General features: G+C 34.9%; 3 protein-coding genes across 9 annotated transcripts in view; all 3 read right to left on the reverse strand.

Annotated features, from left to right (window-relative positions):
• The window catches only part of LOC105195894 (phosphate carrier protein, mitochondrial), a 31266-nt gene extending 25281 nt beyond the window's left edge, over positions 1-5985 (reverse strand). Inside the window, exons 1-2 of one of the 3 annotated variants that reach the window (XM_039447772.1) lie at positions 5829-5985; positions 5562-5733 (exon numbers count right to left, since the gene is read on the reverse strand). In XM_039447772.1, coding sequence (XP_039303706.1) covers positions 5562-5703 — 142 coding nt within the window. In that variant the 5' untranslated portion in view covers positions 5704-5733; positions 5829-5985. Of the gene's footprint in view, positions 1-5561; positions 5761-5794 lie in introns of all 3 variants that reach the window. The other 2 variants (XM_039447774.1, XM_039447775.1) reach the window with 2 other exon arrangements.
• Positions 5986-18453: 12468 nt separating this feature from the next.
• On the reverse strand, positions 18454-19816 carry LOC120357503 (E3 ubiquitin-protein ligase HUWE1-like). Of its 5 annotated transcripts, none has more exons than XM_039448017.1 (4): positions 19675-19816; positions 19307-19324; positions 19161-19231; positions 18454-18933 (listed from the first exon to the last, which is right to left on the reverse strand). In XM_039448017.1, exons 1-4 carry the CDS (start codon positions 19743-19745, stop codon positions 18920-18922), a joined length of 174 nt encoding a protein of 57 aa, XP_039303951.1. In that variant the 5' UTR covers positions 19746-19816; the 3' UTR covers positions 18454-18919. The 5 variants fall into 5 exon arrangements, with proteins under 5 accessions (XP_039303951.1, XP_039303947.1, XP_039303950.1 ...); XM_039448013.1 differs by having other exon boundaries at positions 19000-19231; XM_039448016.1 differs by having other exon boundaries at positions 19000-19231; positions 19303-19324.
• Positions 19817-21245: 1429 nt separating this feature from the next.
• LOC120357504 (methionine aminopeptidase 1D, mitochondrial-like) lies at positions 21246-22463 on the reverse strand. The gene is made up of 4 exons (XM_039448018.1): positions 22211-22463; positions 21968-22125; positions 21773-21883; positions 21246-21588 (listed from the first exon to the last, which is right to left on the reverse strand). The coding sequence occupies exons 2-4, from the start codon at positions 21996-21998 to the stop codon at positions 21488-21490; spliced, it is 243 nt and encodes an 80-aa protein (XP_039303952.1). The 5' UTR covers positions 21999-22125; positions 22211-22463; the 3' UTR covers positions 21246-21487.
• Between the last annotated feature and the right edge of the window lie 14 nt (positions 22464-22477).

Raw genomic sequence — 22477 nt, forward strand, 5'->3', positions numbered from 1 at the left:
TAACCTTAAACGGACGTCACGTGACAGCCGCCGCGGACGCGATACACAATCGGTTTTTACTTTAAAAATGACCCTCGTGTGTATGTGTGTGTGTGTGTGTGTGTGCGCGCGCGCGCGCGTGTATGTGTGCGTGCGTGCGCGTATGTGTATGTATATATATATATATATATATATATATATATACACACTACAAACTTTAATATTAAATGATAATTTAAACTCTTCAATTCAGATAAGCGCCATTTTGTATTAATTTTAAAAACTGGTTATAACAAACACTAGATTTAACTGTATATTTTAAAAATATACAGCATTTTTGTATTTTGGATGAACTGTATAAGTTCTACAATGGGTACTGTAAACAGCTACAGCAGCTGATATACTTGATGCTAACGGCGATATCTTTTTAATCTTTTAATATTTTTTAATAAAAAAATTACACTTTATTAACAAAACTATATATAAAATAATAGTACAAACCCCAATTTAATACCTCTAATACAATATAGAATAAAAGACACAGCATTATAAGATGTTTTACCCACTGATATTTCCTATGAATCCTCCAATGAGAATATTGCATACATTGAGCTAAACGGATCAGACCGAATATTCCATTAGATCTGTTAAACTATAAAATCAGCAAACTCAAGTATTATACCTATGTAAATCTTATAACCTCAACAGTAGACTCGAGAATTTCAAGTCAATTAGTGTAATATGATTAATTATTTAAATTTTATTAGCTTACATTAATTGTGAACAATTAAAATAATTGATAATCAAAAAATTTTATTTATTTAATGAAAAATAAGATACAGTTAAATATCTCAAAAAATTCTACAATGTGGGATCATATAAATTAAAAGTAATGAAAGATATAATCCTTAAAAAATATTATTGAAGATAAAGAGAATGTTATAAAATATAAAATTATTTATTAATGTTGGGTTTTGTGATTATATATCAAATAATATATCCCAATCAGCACACAATATTTTTTAAATGCCTTTTAATATTTATTGTATGATATATATATTAATTATTCATTGTACAATTTATTATAACAATATTTATTAAAAATTTATTAAATACTTATTTAACATTAATTAAATATTTAAAATAATGATTTAAAGAAAATATTAATTTAATATTTATTTAACGTTTATTTAACATTTATATTTTAATAATTACTCATTTAAAATACTGATTTGGGAAAATGTTTATTTAACATTTATTTAATATTTATATTACATTAATAATTTATTTGCAATAATGATTTAAAAAAACATTAATTTAACATTTTTTCAAAATTATTTTAATATTTATTTTACATAAATTTTTTATTTGAAACAATTTCAAAAACATTAATTTAACATTTATTCAATTTTAATTTAATGTATACTTTACATTAATTTTTTTATTTAAAGCAATAATTTCAAAAACATTAATTTAATGTTTATTTAACATTAATTTAATATTTATTTTACATTATTTTTTATTTTAAACAATAATTTTATAAAAATTAATTTAACATTAATTGCATATTTATTTTACATTTATTTAATATTTACTTAATATCCATTAATGTTTAATTCAAATATCATTTAATACTGATAGATATTTATCATCTTGATAAATCAATAACATGTGGTTGTCCGCTGCCGTGTCCACAAAGATTTTTAATATATTTAACATTATTAATATATTTCTTCCTATTAAACAATATTATTGAGTATATTATTATATTTGTGTTATTGCAAATCACTCCTGTATTTTAACCATAGTAAAAATTACAGATAATTATAAATTTTAACAGCTATTTTATGCAATTTTTGCACAAATCGAAGAACTGCATGAAGAGCATATTAATGTAAGTTGTGTAAAAAAACTAAAAATATTTTTTATATTTTTTTCCAATACCAGTCATGTTTTTACAAGAATAAAGGAATTGAAAATCTACGATTAACTAGTCTTGTCTTTGTTGTCATTCTTTGAAATTTAAGTATTTCAACTCCGGCAAACATTAATTTAAGGTTAGAATAATACTCTACAGCTTTGCTTAAGTCTACCTCGACCACGACTTGACAAAGATCGTCTTATTCGGCTGTATATACATCATACAAAACGTCTTATTACGACTATGAATTCATGACTAATAAGATAGTTTTAAGTCTGGTCTTATTTCGAATAAGATCTGTCTATGAATTATGTCGAGACCAACCACGTTTCCAAACAAGATTGTCTTGGACAAGTCTTGACTTGAGATTTTACTCAAGCATTTGCTTGATTCATGACTATAAATCTAGAGGGTAACTTAAGACCGTACTTAAAACAATCTTGAAAATAAGTCACGATTATGAATACGGGCCTTGGCGCACGCTTTCTATTTTGTCCTCGGCGGCCGCGCGAAGAGAGGGTGTTCGAAACCTCGCAGTGCTAATTTTTTTTTTCCCCAATAATATCTACATTTATCAATTGTAAATAATTGTTATTATTCTTAGCAAGATATTAATTTATAGGGAGATATAGTTAGCACCGGTATGTAAAGGTACGGATAAATAAATGTATAAGGATATCAACTATAAACCAAGTCCCTTTCTTAGTTTTTGTATGTTGAAGGTAAATAAATTCTATTCTATTATAGTGCTGTGAAAAAGGGGGCTCCTGTGCAGGGCCCGCACGAAGCAAACCAGTTTTCGAAAGACGTGCAATTTCTCATTAAAATTTAATCTCGCAGAGAGCTTGCGGCGTCGTATTGTTGAGATTTCTAAGCAAAATTATTACAATGTGTGTGTATATATCGTGCATCTGAGTGTGTGTAAACGCGCGCGCGTGCGTATGTCAAGATCACACAGCAAAATTATGTCAAATATGCTCTTCCAACACAGATTAATAAAATATATCATAAAACACATTAATTTTCAATTTTAAACCCCTTAAATTAATAAAAAATACCTCATATTCTCCTTGTTATACAATTATACTTTTTAAAAAAAATGACGCCATTTTTTTTGAAAGTATAATATAATTCTTCAGCTTTAAAACGCTGTATTGTAAAGCCTTTAAAAGTATTTTTGTTGCAAAGACATGATAAGAAAAAGTGGATTTTTGAACAATTTTTCATTTTCACTTAATGGTTTTTCCTATATTAACTTCACAATAAATTATTTTTCAGTTATGCCAATTATGCAGTCACATTTCTGAGATTCTAAACTTTTATTTAAAAAAGAAAGAGAGAGAGAGAGAGAGAGAGAGAGAGAGAGAGATTGATAAATATTGATTGAAACCAAAGTTTTAACTTCTCAAAGTTCAATAGGGTCAACCAGGCGAGAAATGTGTTAACGTAATTTTCTGGATTGAATATGTTTCAAGGTTGAGACAGTTTTGAAATAAGAATTGATTATGAATACCGGCTACAGTCAAATTCTTATTTCAAGATCATCTTATAGACCGGAACCAAGGGGGTAATCACTTAGAAAATAAATGTCTACTAGACTACAGACTTCAATGGACTTCATCGGACTTTCGTTGGAATTCATTGCGATTGCTAAGAGATCTCCCAAAAAAAGGTCATCAAAAATCCCTCTTTAATAACTGATAAACTGATTTCAACCAAAAGTTCATTATAAAAGTCAAAATTTCATGGTATAATACTGGAATTCATAAAATTATAACAAAGATTATCGGACTTCGAGGAACTCAGTAAGAAATTCAACAAACTTTTAGCAGGTTATACACTGGAATTCAAGAGTGGTTACCCTTTCGGCGGGAGCAGGGGGTCGATTGTGTATCAGGTAACTAGAGTAAAAATGATAAAAGTAAACAAATTTACTAAAGTATTTATAATTTCATTGGTCAAAACTTGGTGAATTTGCTCACTTTTCACTTTAGTTACATGATCACTTTAGTTACACAATCAACCCCCAGATTCTTGAATAGCTGCATACCCATATATATATATATATATATATATATATATATATATATACACAGAAAAATTGATTAGTCCATTTCTTTATGTACATGAACTAATCAATTACTGTATTTATATAATTATGTAGTTATGCAAGAGTCTGTGCTCCAGCCTTAAGTAATATCTTAAGATTCAAATAGAACTATGTGATTGGCTGATGACCTCTTAAAACAGTACTTAAAAGTGAGAGCACACTTGCATAGCTGCATAACCATATTCATAAGAAAATTGATTGGTCCATTAACTTATGCATGTGCTAATGGACCAATAAATTTCCTTATGTGTATGGGTGTGCAGTTATGCAAAAATGTGCATTCCAATCTTAAGGTTGTAATACACACTTTCCATAACTGTAACTGTAACATGTATTGCAAGAATTTGTCAATCACCATTAAGAATTTAAAAAAATGTAAGATTATTATTTTTAAACTTTCAGCTCAGTTTAGCTAATTCTTATACATCTTATAATTATTGTTATGAAAAGTATGTGATGGCCTTTACCAGTGAACCAGTCTAAGCAGTAAAAAATAAATTACAGAAGGTTAATTTGTTCAGTAGTTAAGGCTAAAGCACCAACTGTTGCACAACTTATAATGCATAACACATAAAGGAACTTACCAATCAGAATCCTTTACTTTCTTTCCCAGGATAAAAACAAAGGTCTCTAATTGGTCAATTCTCTTATGCTTTATGCATTATGCAAGTCTGTGCTCCAGCTTTAACACATAAAAGAAAATTAACTAATCAATCTTTCATTCTAGGAAAAAAAGTAAAAAATTTTAATTAATAAATACTCTTATGTTATGCATTATACAAATCTGTGCTCCCAGTTTTAATTTATCAACATCTATGGCTGATATTTATAATTGATTATGTTTAAAAATATGTCAAGTACCATTTTAAAATCAATCATCTACCAATCAGAGAACCGTATTAGCTTCTTAAGACATTACTTAAGATGGTCTTAAAATAAGATTTGACTATGAATACTATACCTAACCTCTGATTGATGAATGATATCTTAAGTATCAACTATGCCAACCTATATTATTTTAATATAAAATAAATATCCTATTTAACATACGAAAAGAAAACTGAGAGAACAATAAAAATTGTATTTCAAATAATTCTAACGGTTAAATTAATCAAGTCAGAAGTTTGGCCAAAGTCATGTTAAATCAGATCAATATTATTTAACTTAAGATCGTTGAGAAAATCGAGAGATCGATAAGCAATTTTCAATAGAGCGATCTTCGAATGCGAATTTGACAATGGAGTGACATTCAATCACGCTTCTGATGACGTTCGGTCACATTTCGGGTTATGTAATGTGATTGTCATATAAAATATGGCGTACGGATCTTATCGTATAAACGATGCATCTTGGCACAAATGACGAAGGCAGAAAATCTTTTGGAAGGTATCGATAGCTATTCGTAAAACGCACGAAAGCCATTCCACATGGCGTTGAACGATGTGAAAGCCGCACGAAAGCCGTATAACCTCTTAATCGGAAAGTATCGCTCGATTGCTCGTTTTACGCACGATGAAGTCTGGAAAAAATTGAGAGAATTCGTTTACTGACCACCTTCTTCGATGGAGGCGGCAGCGATGTTACGATTCGGAATGAGAGGCCGAGTCCCGCTCTCGCGTGCCTGACACTTGACCGTCGTGAACGGTGATGAAAACGGATTCATCTTCATTGCCTCCTGCATCCAGGACAACATCGTGGTAGCTATTGCGGCTTGTGCTGGCACCTAGGCAAAAGCATTCGTTTAATTTGACTGTATTTGGATTAAATAACAAACGAGAATTCACTTTTTCATCGGTACTAAATGTTTCGATACGGCACCTACTACGAAAAATGACTCTTGGCACCCGGAAACCCGTAGACACCCGTAGAAAGAGTGACAGAGTGTACCAGCGATAGGCTACCACAGCGAAGTCCCTTGCGTGCAATGGTTCAGCGCATGCGCAGCAAGTGCAATCTCGGCTGCGTTCCAAAATTCACTACCGGTAGGCCTATTCTCTGGCTGTGTTCCGTTTTTACTGGCAGTGCAGTAAACGTGACGTCATGACAGTACACTGTCACAACTGTTCCAATATTGGCTGTGTTCCGTTTTTACTGTCAGTACTGAAAATTTATAGTTCACGTCACATATACTATACATTTTCAGTACTGGCAGTTAATATCGGAACACAACCATTACTGCATTACTGCCAGCACTGCTATAGCATCGTATTTCGGAACAGCATAGTAGCCATATTGCACTGTAGCTACCTCACCTTGGAAGCTGCAGTAGTCACAGTGGCAATATGGCTACTATTCATGACGTCATTGATGTTACTAGGCTGTCGCAGTGCGCTGCGTACCAATAACGGAATGGATTTTTCACCACTGCCAGTACTGGCAGTTATATCGGAACACAGCCTCTAAAGGTGCCTACTAGGGCTGTGTTCCGATATTAACTGCCAGTACTGAAAATGTATAGTATATGTGACGTGAACTATAAATTTTCAGTACTGCCAGTAAAAACGGAACACAGCCTAGGGGTCGATTGTGTATCATGTAATTAAACCGTTTGTTTTTTGTTCCTGAATTAGTGTGCACTTAAAATGAAATAGATATATATTTGAAAGTTAGTGAAAGCAAGAAGAAACGTTCCAGTGCAGTCTAGTGCAGGAATAGAAAACAAGGCTTAAGTGAAAATTACAAAAGTGAGCAAATTCACTAGGTGTTGACCAATAAAATTATAAATACTCTAGTAAATTTGTTCACTTTGTCATTTTCACTCTAGTTACATGATACACAATTGACTCCCTGATGGACGCGGCAAATGCCGCGCGCGGCAACGCGGCAGTTCAGAAAGAATTAGATCTAGGAGCTTCGGAATCATTCTGCGTTGCCGCAAATGAAGTTGGATTAATCCAACTTCATTTGCGGCATCGCAAAAGTGATTTCAAGAGCAAAATTTAAAAGGTTGTAACGATAGCCGAAGTGGATATGGAGATTCCAAAGGTTAGTAAATGTTTATATTTGTTCTATATTTGTGTGTAATATGGAGCTTTATACTAAAATGTTAGTTAAGATAGCAATTAGGAAAGTAATATATATACATATGATTGTTTATAATCATCAAGATTAGAGGTTAAATATACCCAGTCAGAAATAGTTTCTCGAAACAATGTCGTTTCGATGTCAAAAATGCAAGTCAAAAATTTTCGAAATATTTATTAATTTTGATGGATAATTAATAAAATTAATAATTAATTAATAATTTTAATTTTAATTTTTTATTTTTAATTTTATTTTTTTAAATTTTTTAATTTTGCTTTGACTTTTTATTTCCACTACTTTATTAAAAAATTATGATATTGCAATGTTTCCGGAATATTACTGGCATATGCCATGCAATGTTGCAGGCATATTGTTAATTTATGTTTTTGCAATGTCTCCGTAATATTACATTGCAATCCGTAACATTGCAATACTGCTGCAATGTTGCTGCAATTTTTTTTTAATTTTTTTTTTAATAGTTTATAAACGTATGTAATAATTTTGGTATACAAAAAAGATAAAACTAGAAAAATTAGTTTGAGAAAAAAAACATCATTAACTCTATGGCTGATAAAAATTTTTCTGAGATACTTTTTATACGAATTATAGAACATTTTTTAAAAATATTAAGTAATTAAGTTTTTTCTTTAAATTTTTCATGTATGTATAAATTCTGAAACGGGAGGGTTCCAATAGCGCACATCCCGATAGCCCACTAACCAATCATCTTGACTTATCTAACCCAACCTACGGAAAATCTCTAGGCATCTCCCATTGTAAAGGCGCAAGTTCACGCAGCGAATAAAAGCTGGCGTTTTACCCCCTCTCCATCAATTTGGCGAATCCAACGAATAAACGCTCAAAGTTCGACACAGTTCAACTTTTAGCGACTAAACGCTGGCGTTTACCCCTTCTCCACCAATTTTCATCAATTTGGCCAATTCAGAGGATAAACGCTCAAAGTTCGACACAGTCCAACTTTTAGCAAAACGACACTGAAATTTAAATATTACATTCCAAATTAATTACCTTCCAAAAGTGAATATATAGGAAAAAAATTATGACTGAAAGATTAAATCAATCGACATCATCTGAAAATACAAACAAAATTAATATATATTATATACATATAGTAAGCATACTTTTAGGCTAGGTTGCTTTTTGTTTTTTATTTATGTTAGATAGCTTTATTTGTTATATTGTGTTAATAACTGTTTTTTATATTGTAGGAAATTCTGTTATACTTCTGTTATACCCTCATATACTTGTGGTGTGTGCAAAACAATTGTTTGTACCATACAAGAAAGTAAAGAAATATATCGGCACTCTTGTATGGAGGGATGAATGTTACATAGATAAAATTTCATATTATTTTTATCTTAAAAGCGGTAAATACATTAGTAACAATTTCGGCCCAATGCAAAAAAGAAACTGTGCTCATTACGATTTACAAAAATCGGAGCTACCCAAAACTTTTTTTTTATATCTATTTCTTTTTCTTTTTTTAACAAATACATTGCAGCAATTGCAACAGTTATACGTCGTCTTCTAATTTCAACAATAACCGCCACTGTGCGTTTATAATATTTTACATACTCGATATATTGATTATAATATTCCAACTCCGGTTTTTGCGGTTATGTCATATTATGTACTTAGCAATTGCCGCTTTTAAGGACTTCCGTTTTCGGAGCAGTAGGGATAGAAGCGTGCAAGTATCGGTGTGCATTATAGAAGGCAGAAAGTGAGCGGAGTGAGAGAGTTGGAGAAGTGAGGTGGGCGAGGAGGTAGTGCGAGTGGAGTAAAGTGGTGGAGTGAACGGGGTATGAACGGGGTGAGTGATTGAGAGAGAGAGAGAGTGAGAGAAAATCTGAGTGAGAGTGAGAGGTTAGGAAGAGAGGTAAGCGCGAGGATGGTGAAGAGAAGTGGGAGGCAGGAGGGGAAGAGGAAAAGAGCGCGAACGCACAGGCGCGGAATAGGAAAGAGTATAGAGTGGCGCGCGCTGCGCTGCGGCGGAAAGAGAAAGGCGAGTACGCAACAGCAGAGTGTGCGAGGCGACATAGAAAGGAGACTCGGAGCGGAAACGTAGGAAAGGAACAAGAAGAAGGAAAGGTAAAGTAGGAAGATGGAGAAAGAGGGAACAGGGGCAGGGAGGAGCGGAAGGGGAGGGAGAGGGGGAAGGGAACGTACGGGGAGTGTAGGTGTACTGGATTTGTGGAAAAGGAAGAGGGAATTGGAGGAGGAGGGAGGTGAAGAGGAGATAAGTCAAACAGGAAGGGAGGAAGAGCTGGAGTTGATCAGCAAAAGTAAAAAGACGCCGAGATCACCGTGTAAGGAGGGAGAGGGATTAATGATGATGGGAATGGTAAAGAAATGGATGGAAGAACTCAAGGGAAAATGGGAGAGAATGGAGGATAGGATGACAGTATTAATGGTAGAGTTGGAAAATATGAGGAAGAGGGAGGAGGCTTGGAGGGAGGAGAAGGAGAGGATGGAAAAGAGGATAGGAGAGTTGGAGAAAAAATGGGAGAAAGAACAGGGGCAGGAGGGGAGAAGGGAAAAGATAGAGGAGCTAGAGAGAAGATTGAAAAGATTGGAATGCGGAGGAGGGGAAGAGAGAGGAAGAGGAGATACAGGAAGGGCGGAGATAGAAGAAAGGGTGAGAAAACTGGAAAGAACAGGGGAAAGGGAAGAAAGATCGAGGAGGAGGAGGAACGTGGTGGTGAAGGGTGTTAAGGGGGGGGAGGGAGACGTGGGGAGGAGAATTGGGGAAATATTTAGAGAGATAGGAGCGGAGGTAAAGGTGGAGGAGGTAAGGGAGGTGAGGGCGGGAAGGGGAGATTGGGGTGGCCTGGTGGTGGTCAAGCTAGGATCGGAAGATGACAGAAAGAAATTATGAGGAAAAAGAGAGGACTAAAAGGGAGAGAGATTTGGATAGGAGATGATCTAACGTGGAAGGAAAGGCAGAACAGGTGGAAGTTTAGAGAGATAGTAAAAGCAGAGGAAAGGAAGGGAGCAAAGGTTTGGATAGGAGAGAATAAGGCGTTGGTAAATGGGGAATGGTGGTTCTGGGATGAAAAGGAGGAAGGGATAAAAAAGGGGTGGGGAAAGAAAGGGATGAAAATAGGAAAGGAAAACGCGGGGGAAGCGAGAGAGAGGGCTTAGAAAAGAGTGAAAGGGGGATAGGAGAAGGGGCGACAAAGGGATGGCATTGGAGGAGAGGTGCGGGAGAGAGAGGGAGAGAGGAGGAAAAGGGGAGGAGTAGAGAGATGAAAGTGGGGTTCTGGAATGTGGCGGGGGTAGGAAACAAGGACGTGGAGTTTTGGAGAGCGATTGCGGAATGGGATATAGTGATCTTATTGGAAACGTGGCTAGAGAAAAGAGGGTGGGAGCGAATAAAAGAGAGGCTGCCTCGGGGGTATAGATGGGAGGGCATGCGCAATTGGCAGGGAGAAGGAACAAGAAGGGGAGGGCGATGGGGGGAATGTTGATGGGGATAAGGAAAGAGATAGAGGTAATAGGAGTGGAAAACGGAGAGCTAATGGAGGGCCTGATGGTAGGGAAAGTACGAGTAGGAGAGGAGATATGGAGAATAGTGGGGGTTTATAGCAATGGGGACTTAAAGGAAAAATGGCAGATAATTGAAAATTGGGCAGAAGAAAAGGAGGAGGGGGTGCGAACAATGATAGGAGGGGATTTCAACGCGAGAACCGGGGAAATGGGAGGATGGTGGGAGGGGAGAAATGAGAGAGAAGAGGAAGAGAGGAGAAGATCAAAAGACAAAAAGGTGAATGCGGAGGGAAGATTTTTGGTAAGTAAGCTGGAGGAGGTGGGATGGTATATATTTAATGGTTGCGGGAAGGGGGATGAAGAGGGGGAATGGACATATTCAGGGGGACGAGGGGACTCGGTTCTGGACTATGTGATGGGGGGGAGGAGGTTTGGGATAGGGTGGTGGGAGTGAAGGTGGAAGACAGGGTTGAATCGGACCATTTTCCGCTGGTGGTAAGGATTAAGGAAAGGGGGGAGAGGAGAAGGGAAGAGGGGAGGGGGAAAAGGAAATGGAGGTGGACAAAGGATGGAAAGAAGGAATTTGGGGAGAAAATGGAGGAGGTATGGGAGAAGAAGGAGGACCGAGACAATATGGATTGGGAGGAATTGAAGGAGGTACAGGAGATACTGAGAGGGGGTAGAAGGAGGAGAGAGGAAAGAAGGGAGGATGGTGGGATTCGGAATGCAAAGAGAGTAAAAGAAGGGTGAGAAAAGAGCTGAGGGAGTGGAGGAGAAAAGGGGAGGGGGGAGAGGTATAGAGAAGCGAAAAGAGAGCATAATAGGTTGTGTCAGAGGAAAAAAGAGGAAGAAAGAGAGAGGTGAGCAGAAGTAGTGAAAAGGGCGAGATCAGAGGGGCAGGTGTGGGAGGTGATAAATAGAGAGAGAAGGAAAAGGAGGAATGTGAATGAGGGGATTGGGATGGAGGATTGGGTGGAGTATTTTAAGGGACTGCTGGGAGGAGTGGAAAGGAGAGTAGTGAGAGGGACAAGAAGAGAAAAGAGAGAGGACGAAAGAAAAGTAGAGGAGCTCTCAAGGGAGGAGATAAGAAGAGCCACAAGAAAAATAAGAGAAAGGAAGGCAGCAGGGGGGGGACGAGATTCCGAGCGAGATGTGGAGGTACGGAGGGGAAAAACTAGAGGAAGCGATATGGAAGATATGCGATAGAGTATGGAAGAGTGAGGAGTGGATCGAGGACTGGAGTGAGGGCATGATAGTCCCGATAAGGAAGAAGGGTGAGAGGGAAAGGGTAGAGGACTATAGGGGGGTGACGTTGATGCCATCATTATATAAGGTATACGCAACGATAGTAGCAGATAGGGTGGAGGGGGAGGTGGAAGAGGGAAATAAAGTGCCACAGAATCAAATGAGGTTTAGGAAAGGAATGGAGACAATGGACAACATATATGTGCTGAACTACTTGGTGAACAGGCAGCTTAGCAGGGAGAAAAGCAAATTGGTGGCCTTCTTTGTTGATCTGAAGGCCGCGTTTGATTCTGTGGACAGAGGGGTGTTGGGAAGGGCGATGAGGGAGAGGGGAATTAGCGAGAGGATGGAATGGAGGTGTGAGGAGATGATGAGGGAGACCAAAAGCAGGGTGAGGGTGGGAGGGGAAGTAAGCGAGGTTTTTTGGACGGGGAGGGGGGTCAAACAAGGGTGCCCGTTAAGTCCAGGGCTATTTAATTTAGTGACGGCAGACTTGGAAGAGAACATGAGGAAGGGATTATGGGGAGGGGTAAAGGGGGGGGGGAAGGTGTACACGTTAGCATACGCTGACGACATAGTCCTATTGGCTGAGGATGAGGATGGGATAAGGGCGATGATGGCAAGGTTGGAAAGGTATATGAGGGGAAAGGGACTGGTGGTGAATGGAGAAAAATAAAAAATAATGAGATTCGGAAAGGGAGGGGGACAAGGAAGAAGGTAAGGTGGAGATGGGAGGGAAAAGAGGTGGAGGAAATTAGAAGTTACAAGTACCTGGGGTACATATTTCAGAGAAACGGGGGGCAGGGGGAACAAGTGAGGGATAGGGTAAAGAGGGGAATAGCTGCAATGGGACAAGTATGGAGTATAGTGAAGAGAAAGTTTGGGAGAGATTGGAGGAAGCGGGTATGGATGTTTGACACTTTGATATGGTCGGTGATGGCATATGGGGTGGAAGTGTGGGGTTGGAGGGAAAGGGAGCGAGTGGAAAGGGTGCAAGAAAAGTATTTAAGATGGCTGCTGGGGGTAAGTTCCTCCCGGGGGAGGATGCCGGGATACATGATCAGGGAGGAGCTGCAAAGGGAGAAATTGAGAACGAGGGCGGGCAGAAGGGCATGGGGATTTGAAGGGAGGCTGGCGGATGGGAGAGGAAGTGAGTTAGCGAGGAGATGTTGGGAGGAAATGAGGGAGAGAATAAAGAAGGGGGGAAAGCTGTCGGAGTGGGAGAAGGAGAGGAAAGAATTTTTCGAGGAAAGGGGTGCGGGGATGAAGGAAGTGGAAGAGAGAAGAGAAGAGGGGAGATTTGACTTTAGGGAGGTAGAGGAGAAAGACAGAGAAGAGCAAAGGAGGGAGAGAGGGGACAGAATTGTTGGATCGAGGTATAATAGATGGTTTAAGAAAGTGAAAGGAGAAGGGATTCCGGAATATTTAAAGAAAGGATGGGCGGAAAGCAGATGGGCAAGGATGGGGGTGAGAGAGGGGGTATACTGGGGAAAAGAGGAAGACAGATTGTGTAGGATGTGTGGAGGGGAAGTGGAGAAGTGGGAGCATGTGTGGGAGGAATGTGGTAGCTGGGGGGCAAGGGGGAAATGGGAGGAGTGGGTGGTGAAAGTATTGGGAGAGGGGGGAGGGAGAGGAATGGGTGACGAAATTAGAGAGATTTAGGGAAGGGGGTGGATCGGAGGTAGGGACTATAGAGGGGGGGGGAGAGTGAGTGAGTGAGAGAGTGCTGCCTAGAGGGGAGGCTGAAAATGTAAATATGTAAATATGTAGATTCGAGTAAGGAGGAATGTAGAGGCACGATACTGGCGACGAAAACGGAGGTCCCGTGTGTGTGTGTATAAGGAGAGCGATAGGGGAAGATAGGATAGGATTAGGATAAGTTTAAGAAGTAGAGATAAGAATAGTGTATAAGATTAGAATTAAGTATAGAGTAAGAAAAATTTGTAACCTAAAAAGGAACGAATAAATCAACTAACTAACTAATTGCCGCTTTTAACGCTGCTTTGCGTTGCGGTGGAGTTGGGTGGAGTAAGGGTAAAACGCCAGCTTTTATTCGCTACATGAAAAGGATAGAGGCGATAGCATTTAGCTTTTTAACGCTGCTTTGCGTTGCGATTGAGTGGGGGTAAAACGCCAGTAGCAGGATTCTGTAACTCCTTAGCGACAATTCGGTATCGTTAAAGCGTCGTTGCGCAGATATTATACATGGTAGAAAAGCTGCGCAACGCCACGTAACGATATCTCTAGCTGTCGTAAAGAGTTACAGAATACGGCCCCAGCTTTTACTCGCTGAGTGAAATTGCACCTTAAGGGCCACTTGCACCAACGCCGATTAACTTAATCGCTGATTAGCCTATTGGAATTGACCAATCGTATTTGTCGTTAAGTAAAAACGACAAATGCGATTGGTCAATTCCGATAGAATAATCAGTGATTAAGTTAATCGGCGTTGGTGAAAGTGGCCCTGTAGCGGGATTCTGTAACTCTTAAGGGCCTCGCACATGAAATGCATAACGTAACATAAGCACAACATAAGACCGACGGACCAATGAAAATGCTATGTAAATCAATATGGCGACTTTATGTTAGATGCTTATTGGCCCATCGGTCTTATGTTGTGCATATGTTATATTATGCATTTCATGTGCGAGGCCCTTTAACGACAGCTAGGGATATCGTTATGTGTCGTTGCGCAGCTTTTCTACTATACTACTGTGTCCAAAAAGTAAGGTGACATTGCATTTATTTCGAAAATTCTTTATTTATTCTTGCAAATCAATTTCGTCCCCTTCAAAGTAATCCCCCCCTGATATAATACACTTATTCCAACGGATTTTCCAATCTTCGAAACAGTTGTAATAATCGATTTCAGGAATGGCCTTTAGCTCCTTCTTCGCAGCGAAACGGTGTCCCCGGAGCGGCCGCTTGAGTTTGCTGAATAGCCAGAAGTCGCATGGAGCCAAATCAGGTGAATACGGTGGTTGTGGAACGATATTAGTCGAGTTTTTGGTTAAAAAATCACGAATCGTTTCGAGTCGATAGAAGAGATTCAAGCCGCTGCGAAGAAGGAGCTAAAGGCCATTCCTGAAATCGATTATTACAACTGTTTCGAAGATTGGAAAATCCGTTGGAATAAGTGTATTATATCAGGGGGGGATTACTTTGAAGGGGACGAAATTGATTTGCAAGAATAAATAAAGAATTTTCGAAATAAATGCAATGTCACCTTACTTTTTGGACACAGTAGTATATAATATCTGTGCAACGACGCTGTAACGATACCGAATTGTCGCTAAGGAGTTACAGAATCCCGCTACTGAGTGGTTTGTGTGCTATCGGGATGTGCGCTATCGGGACCGGCCGTTCTGAAACATTCTAATATTCTAAAAAAAAACTAAGAAATTTTTTAAAAACTATAAAATATTACAGAAATTTTGAAAAATTCTGGAAATGATTAAAAAATATCTAAAAATTTTGAAAATTATATTTAAAAATCTGAGACAAATTTATATACTCTGATAAAAACTTTTCTTGAAATTTTCCTGATTTTCTGTATAACATATTTTTTAGAATAGTTCTCAGATTTTTTAATGTAAACTTTAGAATATGTAAAAATACACATATATGTAAAAAATTCGGAGAAAAAAATATGGATTTCTTAATATTTCTAAAGTTTCAATTTATATAAAAATTCTAAAAAAAATTTCAGATAACTAATAAAATTATTATTCAAATCGATGTCGAATGATTCTATAAATCATTACATGCAAAAATCATTCTAATTTTTTTGTAATAAATAATAAAAATAAACGATGAAAAAGTAGAAATGCAATTAGTTAATTTTTTTTTGCATCATCGCATTGTCAAATCGATCTTTCATTTTCATAGACATGATTTGTTGATTAAATTAATTACAGTCCCGATAATGAGATATTACAATTGAAATATTTTTTATTACAGTTTGTGTCTCACTATAACTAAAAAATTGAGGTTATATTATTTTGTTTCAACGCGGCAAATGCAACAACGCCGCGTCCATGCAGGTAGCGGCATCACAGAGTCACTCATGAAACTTTTTCCCTAGAGCGGAAACGTGAAAAGTGAAAATCTTTACCATTGAAGTTAATGGAGAAATTTTTCATTTTTCACGTTTCCGTCTTAGGGAAAAAGTTTCATAATCGACCCCCAGAATTAGAAACCCCTAGATCTAGTTCTTTCTAAACTGCCGCGTTGCCGCGCGCGGCATTTGCCGCGTCCATCAGTAGGCACCTTTATAGTTGCGACACTTTTTCTTCGACGGCAAACGTAATTGGTTGGATCCATAAGTAAGAACCAATCATGTTCTCAGCTCTCGTTATAGTTGCGCGTTCACAAACGCATCGAAGAAAAAGTGTCGCAACTATAATGAACACGACTGTACAGTCGTTTTCATTATAGTTGCGACACTTTTTTTGGGATGCATTTCTGAACGCGCAACTATAACGAGAGATGAGAACGACTGTAGTTGCGGAGGTTAGCGCGAAATGTCAAACGTTGGTATACAAGGTGTCGCAAATAAAATTTGGGTACCTTGGAGGAAATATAAGATAAGTATACTCGCAAATATTTTTCAAATAGATTTTTTAAAAAAATATTCGCACATTTTCCGTATTTGATCGGTTTTGGTCTAATTGAGCTTTATATATTCGTCATTACAGCAACGATGAGCTGAGATGCTTAGATGTAGTTAAATAAATTATAACTACACAAATATAAAAAATGAAAATTTTAAATATTTGTTACAGTTATAATTATAATTTATTTAACTACATCTAAGCATCTCAGATCATCGTTGTTGTAACAACGAATTTATAAAGCGAATTTATAAAATATATATATATATTTTTTTTTTTTTCTAACTTAATACATGCGTTGTTTCTAGGTGAATTAATTTGGCGTCAACAATGTGCGAAATTTAATACCAAATGGACGTAATACAGTTATTGTTATGGAAAAGACCAAACTTGAATATATTAGGCTCATGTGTCAAATGAAAATGACTGGAGCAATTTGTAAGCAGTAAGTAAATTTTCCAAAATTAAGTAGAAAGATATTGTTTGTTTTAACTATTTGTTTAATTACGTTTTCACGTTCTACGTTATTTTTATATTTTAAATCTTTCTAACTACAAGTCTATTCTGGGAAGGATTTTATGATATTATGCTTAAACGACCAATTTTCATATTTAATGAACAAGAACTTGAACTATTGATCGGTGGCTTGCTTACTGTAAATATCTTAAAGGAGGATCTTAAAGCAAATATTGAGTATCATAAATACACTGCTACGTCTTTATAGGTACATTTTGATATTTTGTATTAGCTCAAGTTTGAAAGACTTGAATTATACCATCTTTTTTCCACTCACAGATTCAATGGTTCTGGTGTGTAGGTACATTTTGATATTTTGTATTAGCTCAAGTTTGAAAGACTTGAATTATACCATCTTTTTTCCACTCACAGATTCAATGGTTCTGGTGCATTGCGAGGTTTTAATCAAGCGGATTGTTCGAAGTTCTTACAATTTATCACTGGTACATCTAAAGTGTCGTTACAAAGTTTTGCTGCGTTAGAAGGCATGAACGGCATACAAGTTCCAAATTCACAGAAAAGACAAGTTGACAGACAGGCTTTCATTTGCACATATTTGGTTAATATATGAAAAAAGAAATTGTTTTAATACCTTGTCATATGTGTGTATAAGTTAAAATTAAATTAATATAAAATTACAAGACTAAAATTGTATTTTTTAATTGCAGTTTCAATCAACTAGATTTGCCAGTGTACGAGACGTATGATAAACTCTAAACAAATCTACTCAAGGCGACTTACGAATGCACCAAAGAATTTGGATTTGCATAAGCTTACCAGAATTTGCTCCAGTACAATTTCAATTTCAATCGATACAATTTCGCGTTCAATCGATGATATTCTAGAGACCAAACTTATGGTTGGATCTTTACAGCCAGTGATAACATTCCGGACGTGCAATAGCCTATTGCTTGCAAAATTTTTAACGTACTTACAAAAATTGTTATACGCAATGTTATATATAAAACTATCTTGTGAACGTAGCGAATCACAGTGCTCTAATTGCTATAATATGTATTATTACACTTATACGACTTTATAAATACGAAATATATATTTTCATTTTATCATACACATTAACTCTCATGTATCAAGATTTATAGATTAAATAGATATTAATAATAATATATTCAGTAATAATACTAACATTAATCCATTGATATGTTATTGAAGTAATTAACGTCTATTTAATTATAAGCTCTATTTTGATAAATTAAAAAAAAATTATAAAATATACATTGAATTATACATGCATTTGAATTTTTTGACAGTTACATTTTTATAAATAAAGAATAAATCTTTAAAAAAAAGATTATCATTTTCTACCTATTAATTCATCATACATGATTCATAAGTAGGAATCATGTAATTTAATATTTGTGTTTGCAGGATCTTGCTTCTCTTCTTCCAAAGTCACTTTGATGCACAAGGTAGCTCCGATTTCTTTTAAAGATAAGATTCATACACATAACTGTAAAAGTTAATTAATTTATTATAAGAAATAAAACGGATGAAAAGAAATGTAATATACTGCATTTTAAAATCAGCGTATTTATTAGCGTATATATTAACGAATAAATTATTGTCCATTAATTACATGAGAATTAATGTGTATAATAAAATGAAAATATATATTTCATTTTATAAAGTCGTATAAGTGTAATAATACATATTATAGTAATTAGAGCACTGTGATTCGCTACGTTCACAAGATAGTTTTATATATAACATTGCGTATAACAATTTTTGTAAGTACGTTAAAAATTTTGCAAGCAATAGGCTATTGCACGTCCGGAATGTTATCACTGGCTGTAAAGATCCAACCATAAGTTTGGTCTCTAGAATATCATCGATTGAACGCGAAATTGTATCGATTGAAATTGAAATTGTACTGGAGCAAATTCTGGTAAGCTTATGCAAATCCAAATTCTTTGGTGCATTCGTAAGTCGCCTTGAGTAGATTTGTTTAGAGTTTATCATACGTCTCGTACACTGGCAAATCTAGTTGATTGAAACTGCAATTAAAAAATACAATTTTAGTCTTGTAATTTTATATTAATTTAATTTTAACTTATACACACATATGACAAGGTATTAAAACAATTTCTTTTTTCATATATTAACCAAATATGTGCAAATGAAAGCCTGTCTGTCAACTTGTCTTCTCTGTGAATTTGGAACTTTTGTATGCCGTTCATGCCTTCTAACGTAGCAAAACTTTGTAACGACACTTTAGATGTACCAGTGATAAATTGTAAGAACTTCGAACAATCCGCTTGATTAAAACCTCGCAATGCACCAGAACCATTGAATCTGTGAGTGGAAAAAAGATGGTATAATTCAAGTCTTTCAAACTTGAGCTAATACAAAATATCAAAATGTACCTACACACCAGAACCATTGAATCTGTGAGTGGAAAAAAGATGGTATAATTCAAGTCTTTCAAACTTGAGCTAATACAAAATATCAAAATGTACCTATAAAGACGTAGCAGTGTATTTATGATACTCAATATTTGCTTTAAGATCCTCCTTTAAGATATTTACAGTAAGCAAGCCACCGATCAATAGTTCAAGTTCTTGTTCATTAAATATGAAAATTGGTCGTTTAAGCATAATATCATAAAATCCTTCCAAGAATAGACCTGTAGTTAGAAAGATTTAAAATATAAAAATAACGTAGAACGTGAAAACGTAATTAAACAAATAGTTAAAACAAACAATATCTTTCTACTTAATTTTGGAAAATTTACTTACTGCTTACAAATTGCTCCAGTCATTTTCATTTGACACATGAGCCTAATATATTCAAGTTTGGTCTTTTCCATAACAATAACTGTATTACGTCCATTTGGTATTAAATTTCGCACATTGTTGACGCCAAATTAATTCACCTAGAAACAACGCATGTATTAAGTTAGAAAAATATATATATATATATATATATATATATATATATATATTTTATAAATTCGTTGTTACAACAACGATGATCTGAGATGCTTAGATGTAGTTAAATAAATTATAATTATAACTGTAACAAATATTTAAAATTTTCATTTTTTATATTTGTTGTAGTTATAATTTATTTAACTACATCTAAGCATCTCAGCTCATCGTTGCTGTAATGACGAATATATAAAGCTCAATTAGACCAAAACCGATCAAATACGGAAAATGTGCGAATATTTTTTTAAAAAATCTATTTGAAAAATATTTGGGAGTATACTTATCTTACATTTCCTCCAAGGTACCCAAATTTTATTTGCGACACCTTGTATACCAACGTTTGACATTTCGCGCTAACCTCCGCAACTACAGTCGTTCTCATCTCTCGTTATAGTTGCAAATATTTTTCAAATAGAGTTTATAAAAAAATATTCGCACATTTTCCGTATTTGATCGGTTTTAATCTAATTAAGTTTATAAATTCGTCATTACAACATGATGAGCTGAGATGCTTAGATGTAGTTAAATAAATTGTAACTGTAACAAATATTAAAAATTAATATTTTAAGTATCTGTTACAGTTATAATTATAATTTATTTAACTACATCTAAGCATCTCTGATCATCGTTGTTGTAATGACGAATTTATAAAGCTCAATTAGACCAAAGCCGATCCAATATAAGAAGATGTATTATTTATTAATTAAAACTAACTTTTTTTTTGCAGAAGTAGAGAGTACACAAGGATGAGACATTGAAAGCCTTTGCAAGAAGGTGATATACTCAATGTACTCAACATACTGTTATATGTTGATATAACAGTAAGTAGTCTTATCTTTTATGAAAAACGTTCTATAAAATTGTATTCTTTTCCTAGTTAAAAAAAATTATAATTACAAATTATAGGTCTATTTTAATTCCTATCTCGGTAATTGCTCATGTTTCAAGTTGGTGAGGAAGCTATTCAACTTCTGTATAAAGTAATGCAAGTTTTTTTTTACAGAGATGCAAGATCTTTCCCAAAGGTACATTAACAAAATTCCTATGTATATATCTTACAGACCAACAATTTCAACTACATTGTTAACAATTTGTTTGCCTTGCTTTTCAGTATCATCTTGCCATTATCACGAAAGAAAAAGGAGTTGAAAAACAAGGGCCGTTAACTTTGGACAGTTATTGGGGACCTGCAATTCTATAAAATTTTTGTTTTCTCATTTAAAACAAACTTAATAAAAAATCTACAGTAAAGATCCATTTCTTTAATTGAATAAATTGAAAGAAGTTTTCAATTATATATTTATTTGCATTAAATATACAAAAGAATAAGAAAATATTGATTCTGGTAACCGTATTGATAATCTTCATTCTAATAGACATAAATTTTACCTAACTTTTATTTTTACATATAAAAACACAAGATAGTACTTGTAAGATTAAAACGCATATGTGCAAAATAATTTATGTATGCTAAAAATAATATATTTCATAGGTACTTTTTATATAAAATAGCAATAACATCGATTGTACATTAAAGTGTTAGCACTTCGCATCCAGTATCTGTTATTAAAATTGTATGTTCAACTTGAGCTGTCCTAGAATTATCAATAGTACAAGTTGTCTATCCATCTTCCAGAATTTCAATCTGCGTTGTTCCTTGACTTAAAGCTGATTCAATAGTAAATGTCATATCTGGTTTTATTTTGTCAGAAAAATCATTTGCTGTAAAACGAAAAAGAGGCGTTAAAATATCAGTATACATATAAGACAATTTAATATTTACAATTATGTAGAAATTTATTTTAAAAGCAAGATAATTTTATCTATAAATTAGAATTAGATAATTTCTATTAGTCATATGCCAATGCGCGTTAATATTGATAGTAACAAAATATTTTCACTGTACCGAAGTGATAAATGTCTGGAGCACCATGAAAGTAAGTTCCAATACCACGACCCAAAAGTGCAGGTATTACATTCAAATTGTGTTTATTTGTTGTCTCTTCTATTACATTACCTGAAAACAAAATAGAAAAATTATACAAAATGATAAAAATGAATGTTATAGCATATAACCAAGTTGAGATTTTTAATCATGTACAAATTATTATCAATATTGCAGAAATATTCATTTGATTTGCATATTTCAATAGCTGACTTTAAACACTCTGTGATTGTTACCAATCGTTTGCCTTCAGAATGTACCTCACCAACTTGAAACATGACTGAGCAATCGCCGTGATAGCCATTAAGATAAACCTATAATTTGTAATTATAATTTTTTTTAACTAGAAAAAGAATACAATTTTATAAAACGTTTTTCATAAAAGATGAGACTACTTACTGTTATATTAACATTGAGTATATCACCTTCTTGCAAAGGCTTCCAATGTCTCATCCTTGTATGCTCTCTACTTCTGCAAAAAAGAAAAAGTTAGTTTTAATTAATAAATAACACATCTTCTTGTATTGGATTGGCTTTGGTCTTATTGAGCTTTATAAATTCGTCATTACAACACCGATGATCAGAGATGCTTAGATGTAGTTAAATAAATTATAATTATAACTGTAACAGATACTTAAAATGTTAATTTTTAATATTTGTTACAGT

Source organism: Solenopsis invicta, chromosome 4, assembly GCF_016802725.1.
Source record: "Solenopsis invicta isolate M01_SB chromosome 4, UNIL_Sinv_3.0, whole genome shotgun sequence".
NCBI lineage: Eukaryota > Metazoa > Arthropoda > Insecta > Hymenoptera > Formicidae > Solenopsis > Solenopsis invicta.

Coding starts and splice junctions, on each gene's coding strand:
- LOC120357504 (XM_039448018.1), bottom strand. CDS start 21,998: ATGAATATTTCTGCAATATTGATAATAATTT. Junction 21,884..21,967: donor TGCAATATTGATAATAATTT/GTACATGATTAA, acceptor TTTTGTTTTCAG/GTAATGTAATAGAAGAGACA. Junction 21,589..21,772: donor TCCAGACATTTATCACTTCG/GTACAGTGAAAA, acceptor TTCGTTTTACAG/CAAATGATTTTTCTGACAAA.
- LOC120357503 (XM_039448013.1), bottom strand. CDS start 19,745: ATGGAAAAGACCAAACTTGAATATATTAGGCTCATGTGTCAAATGAAA. Junction 18,934..18,999: donor GTTTTAATACCTTGTCATAT/GTGTGTATAAGT, acceptor TTTTAATTGCAG/TTTCAATCAACTAGATTTGC.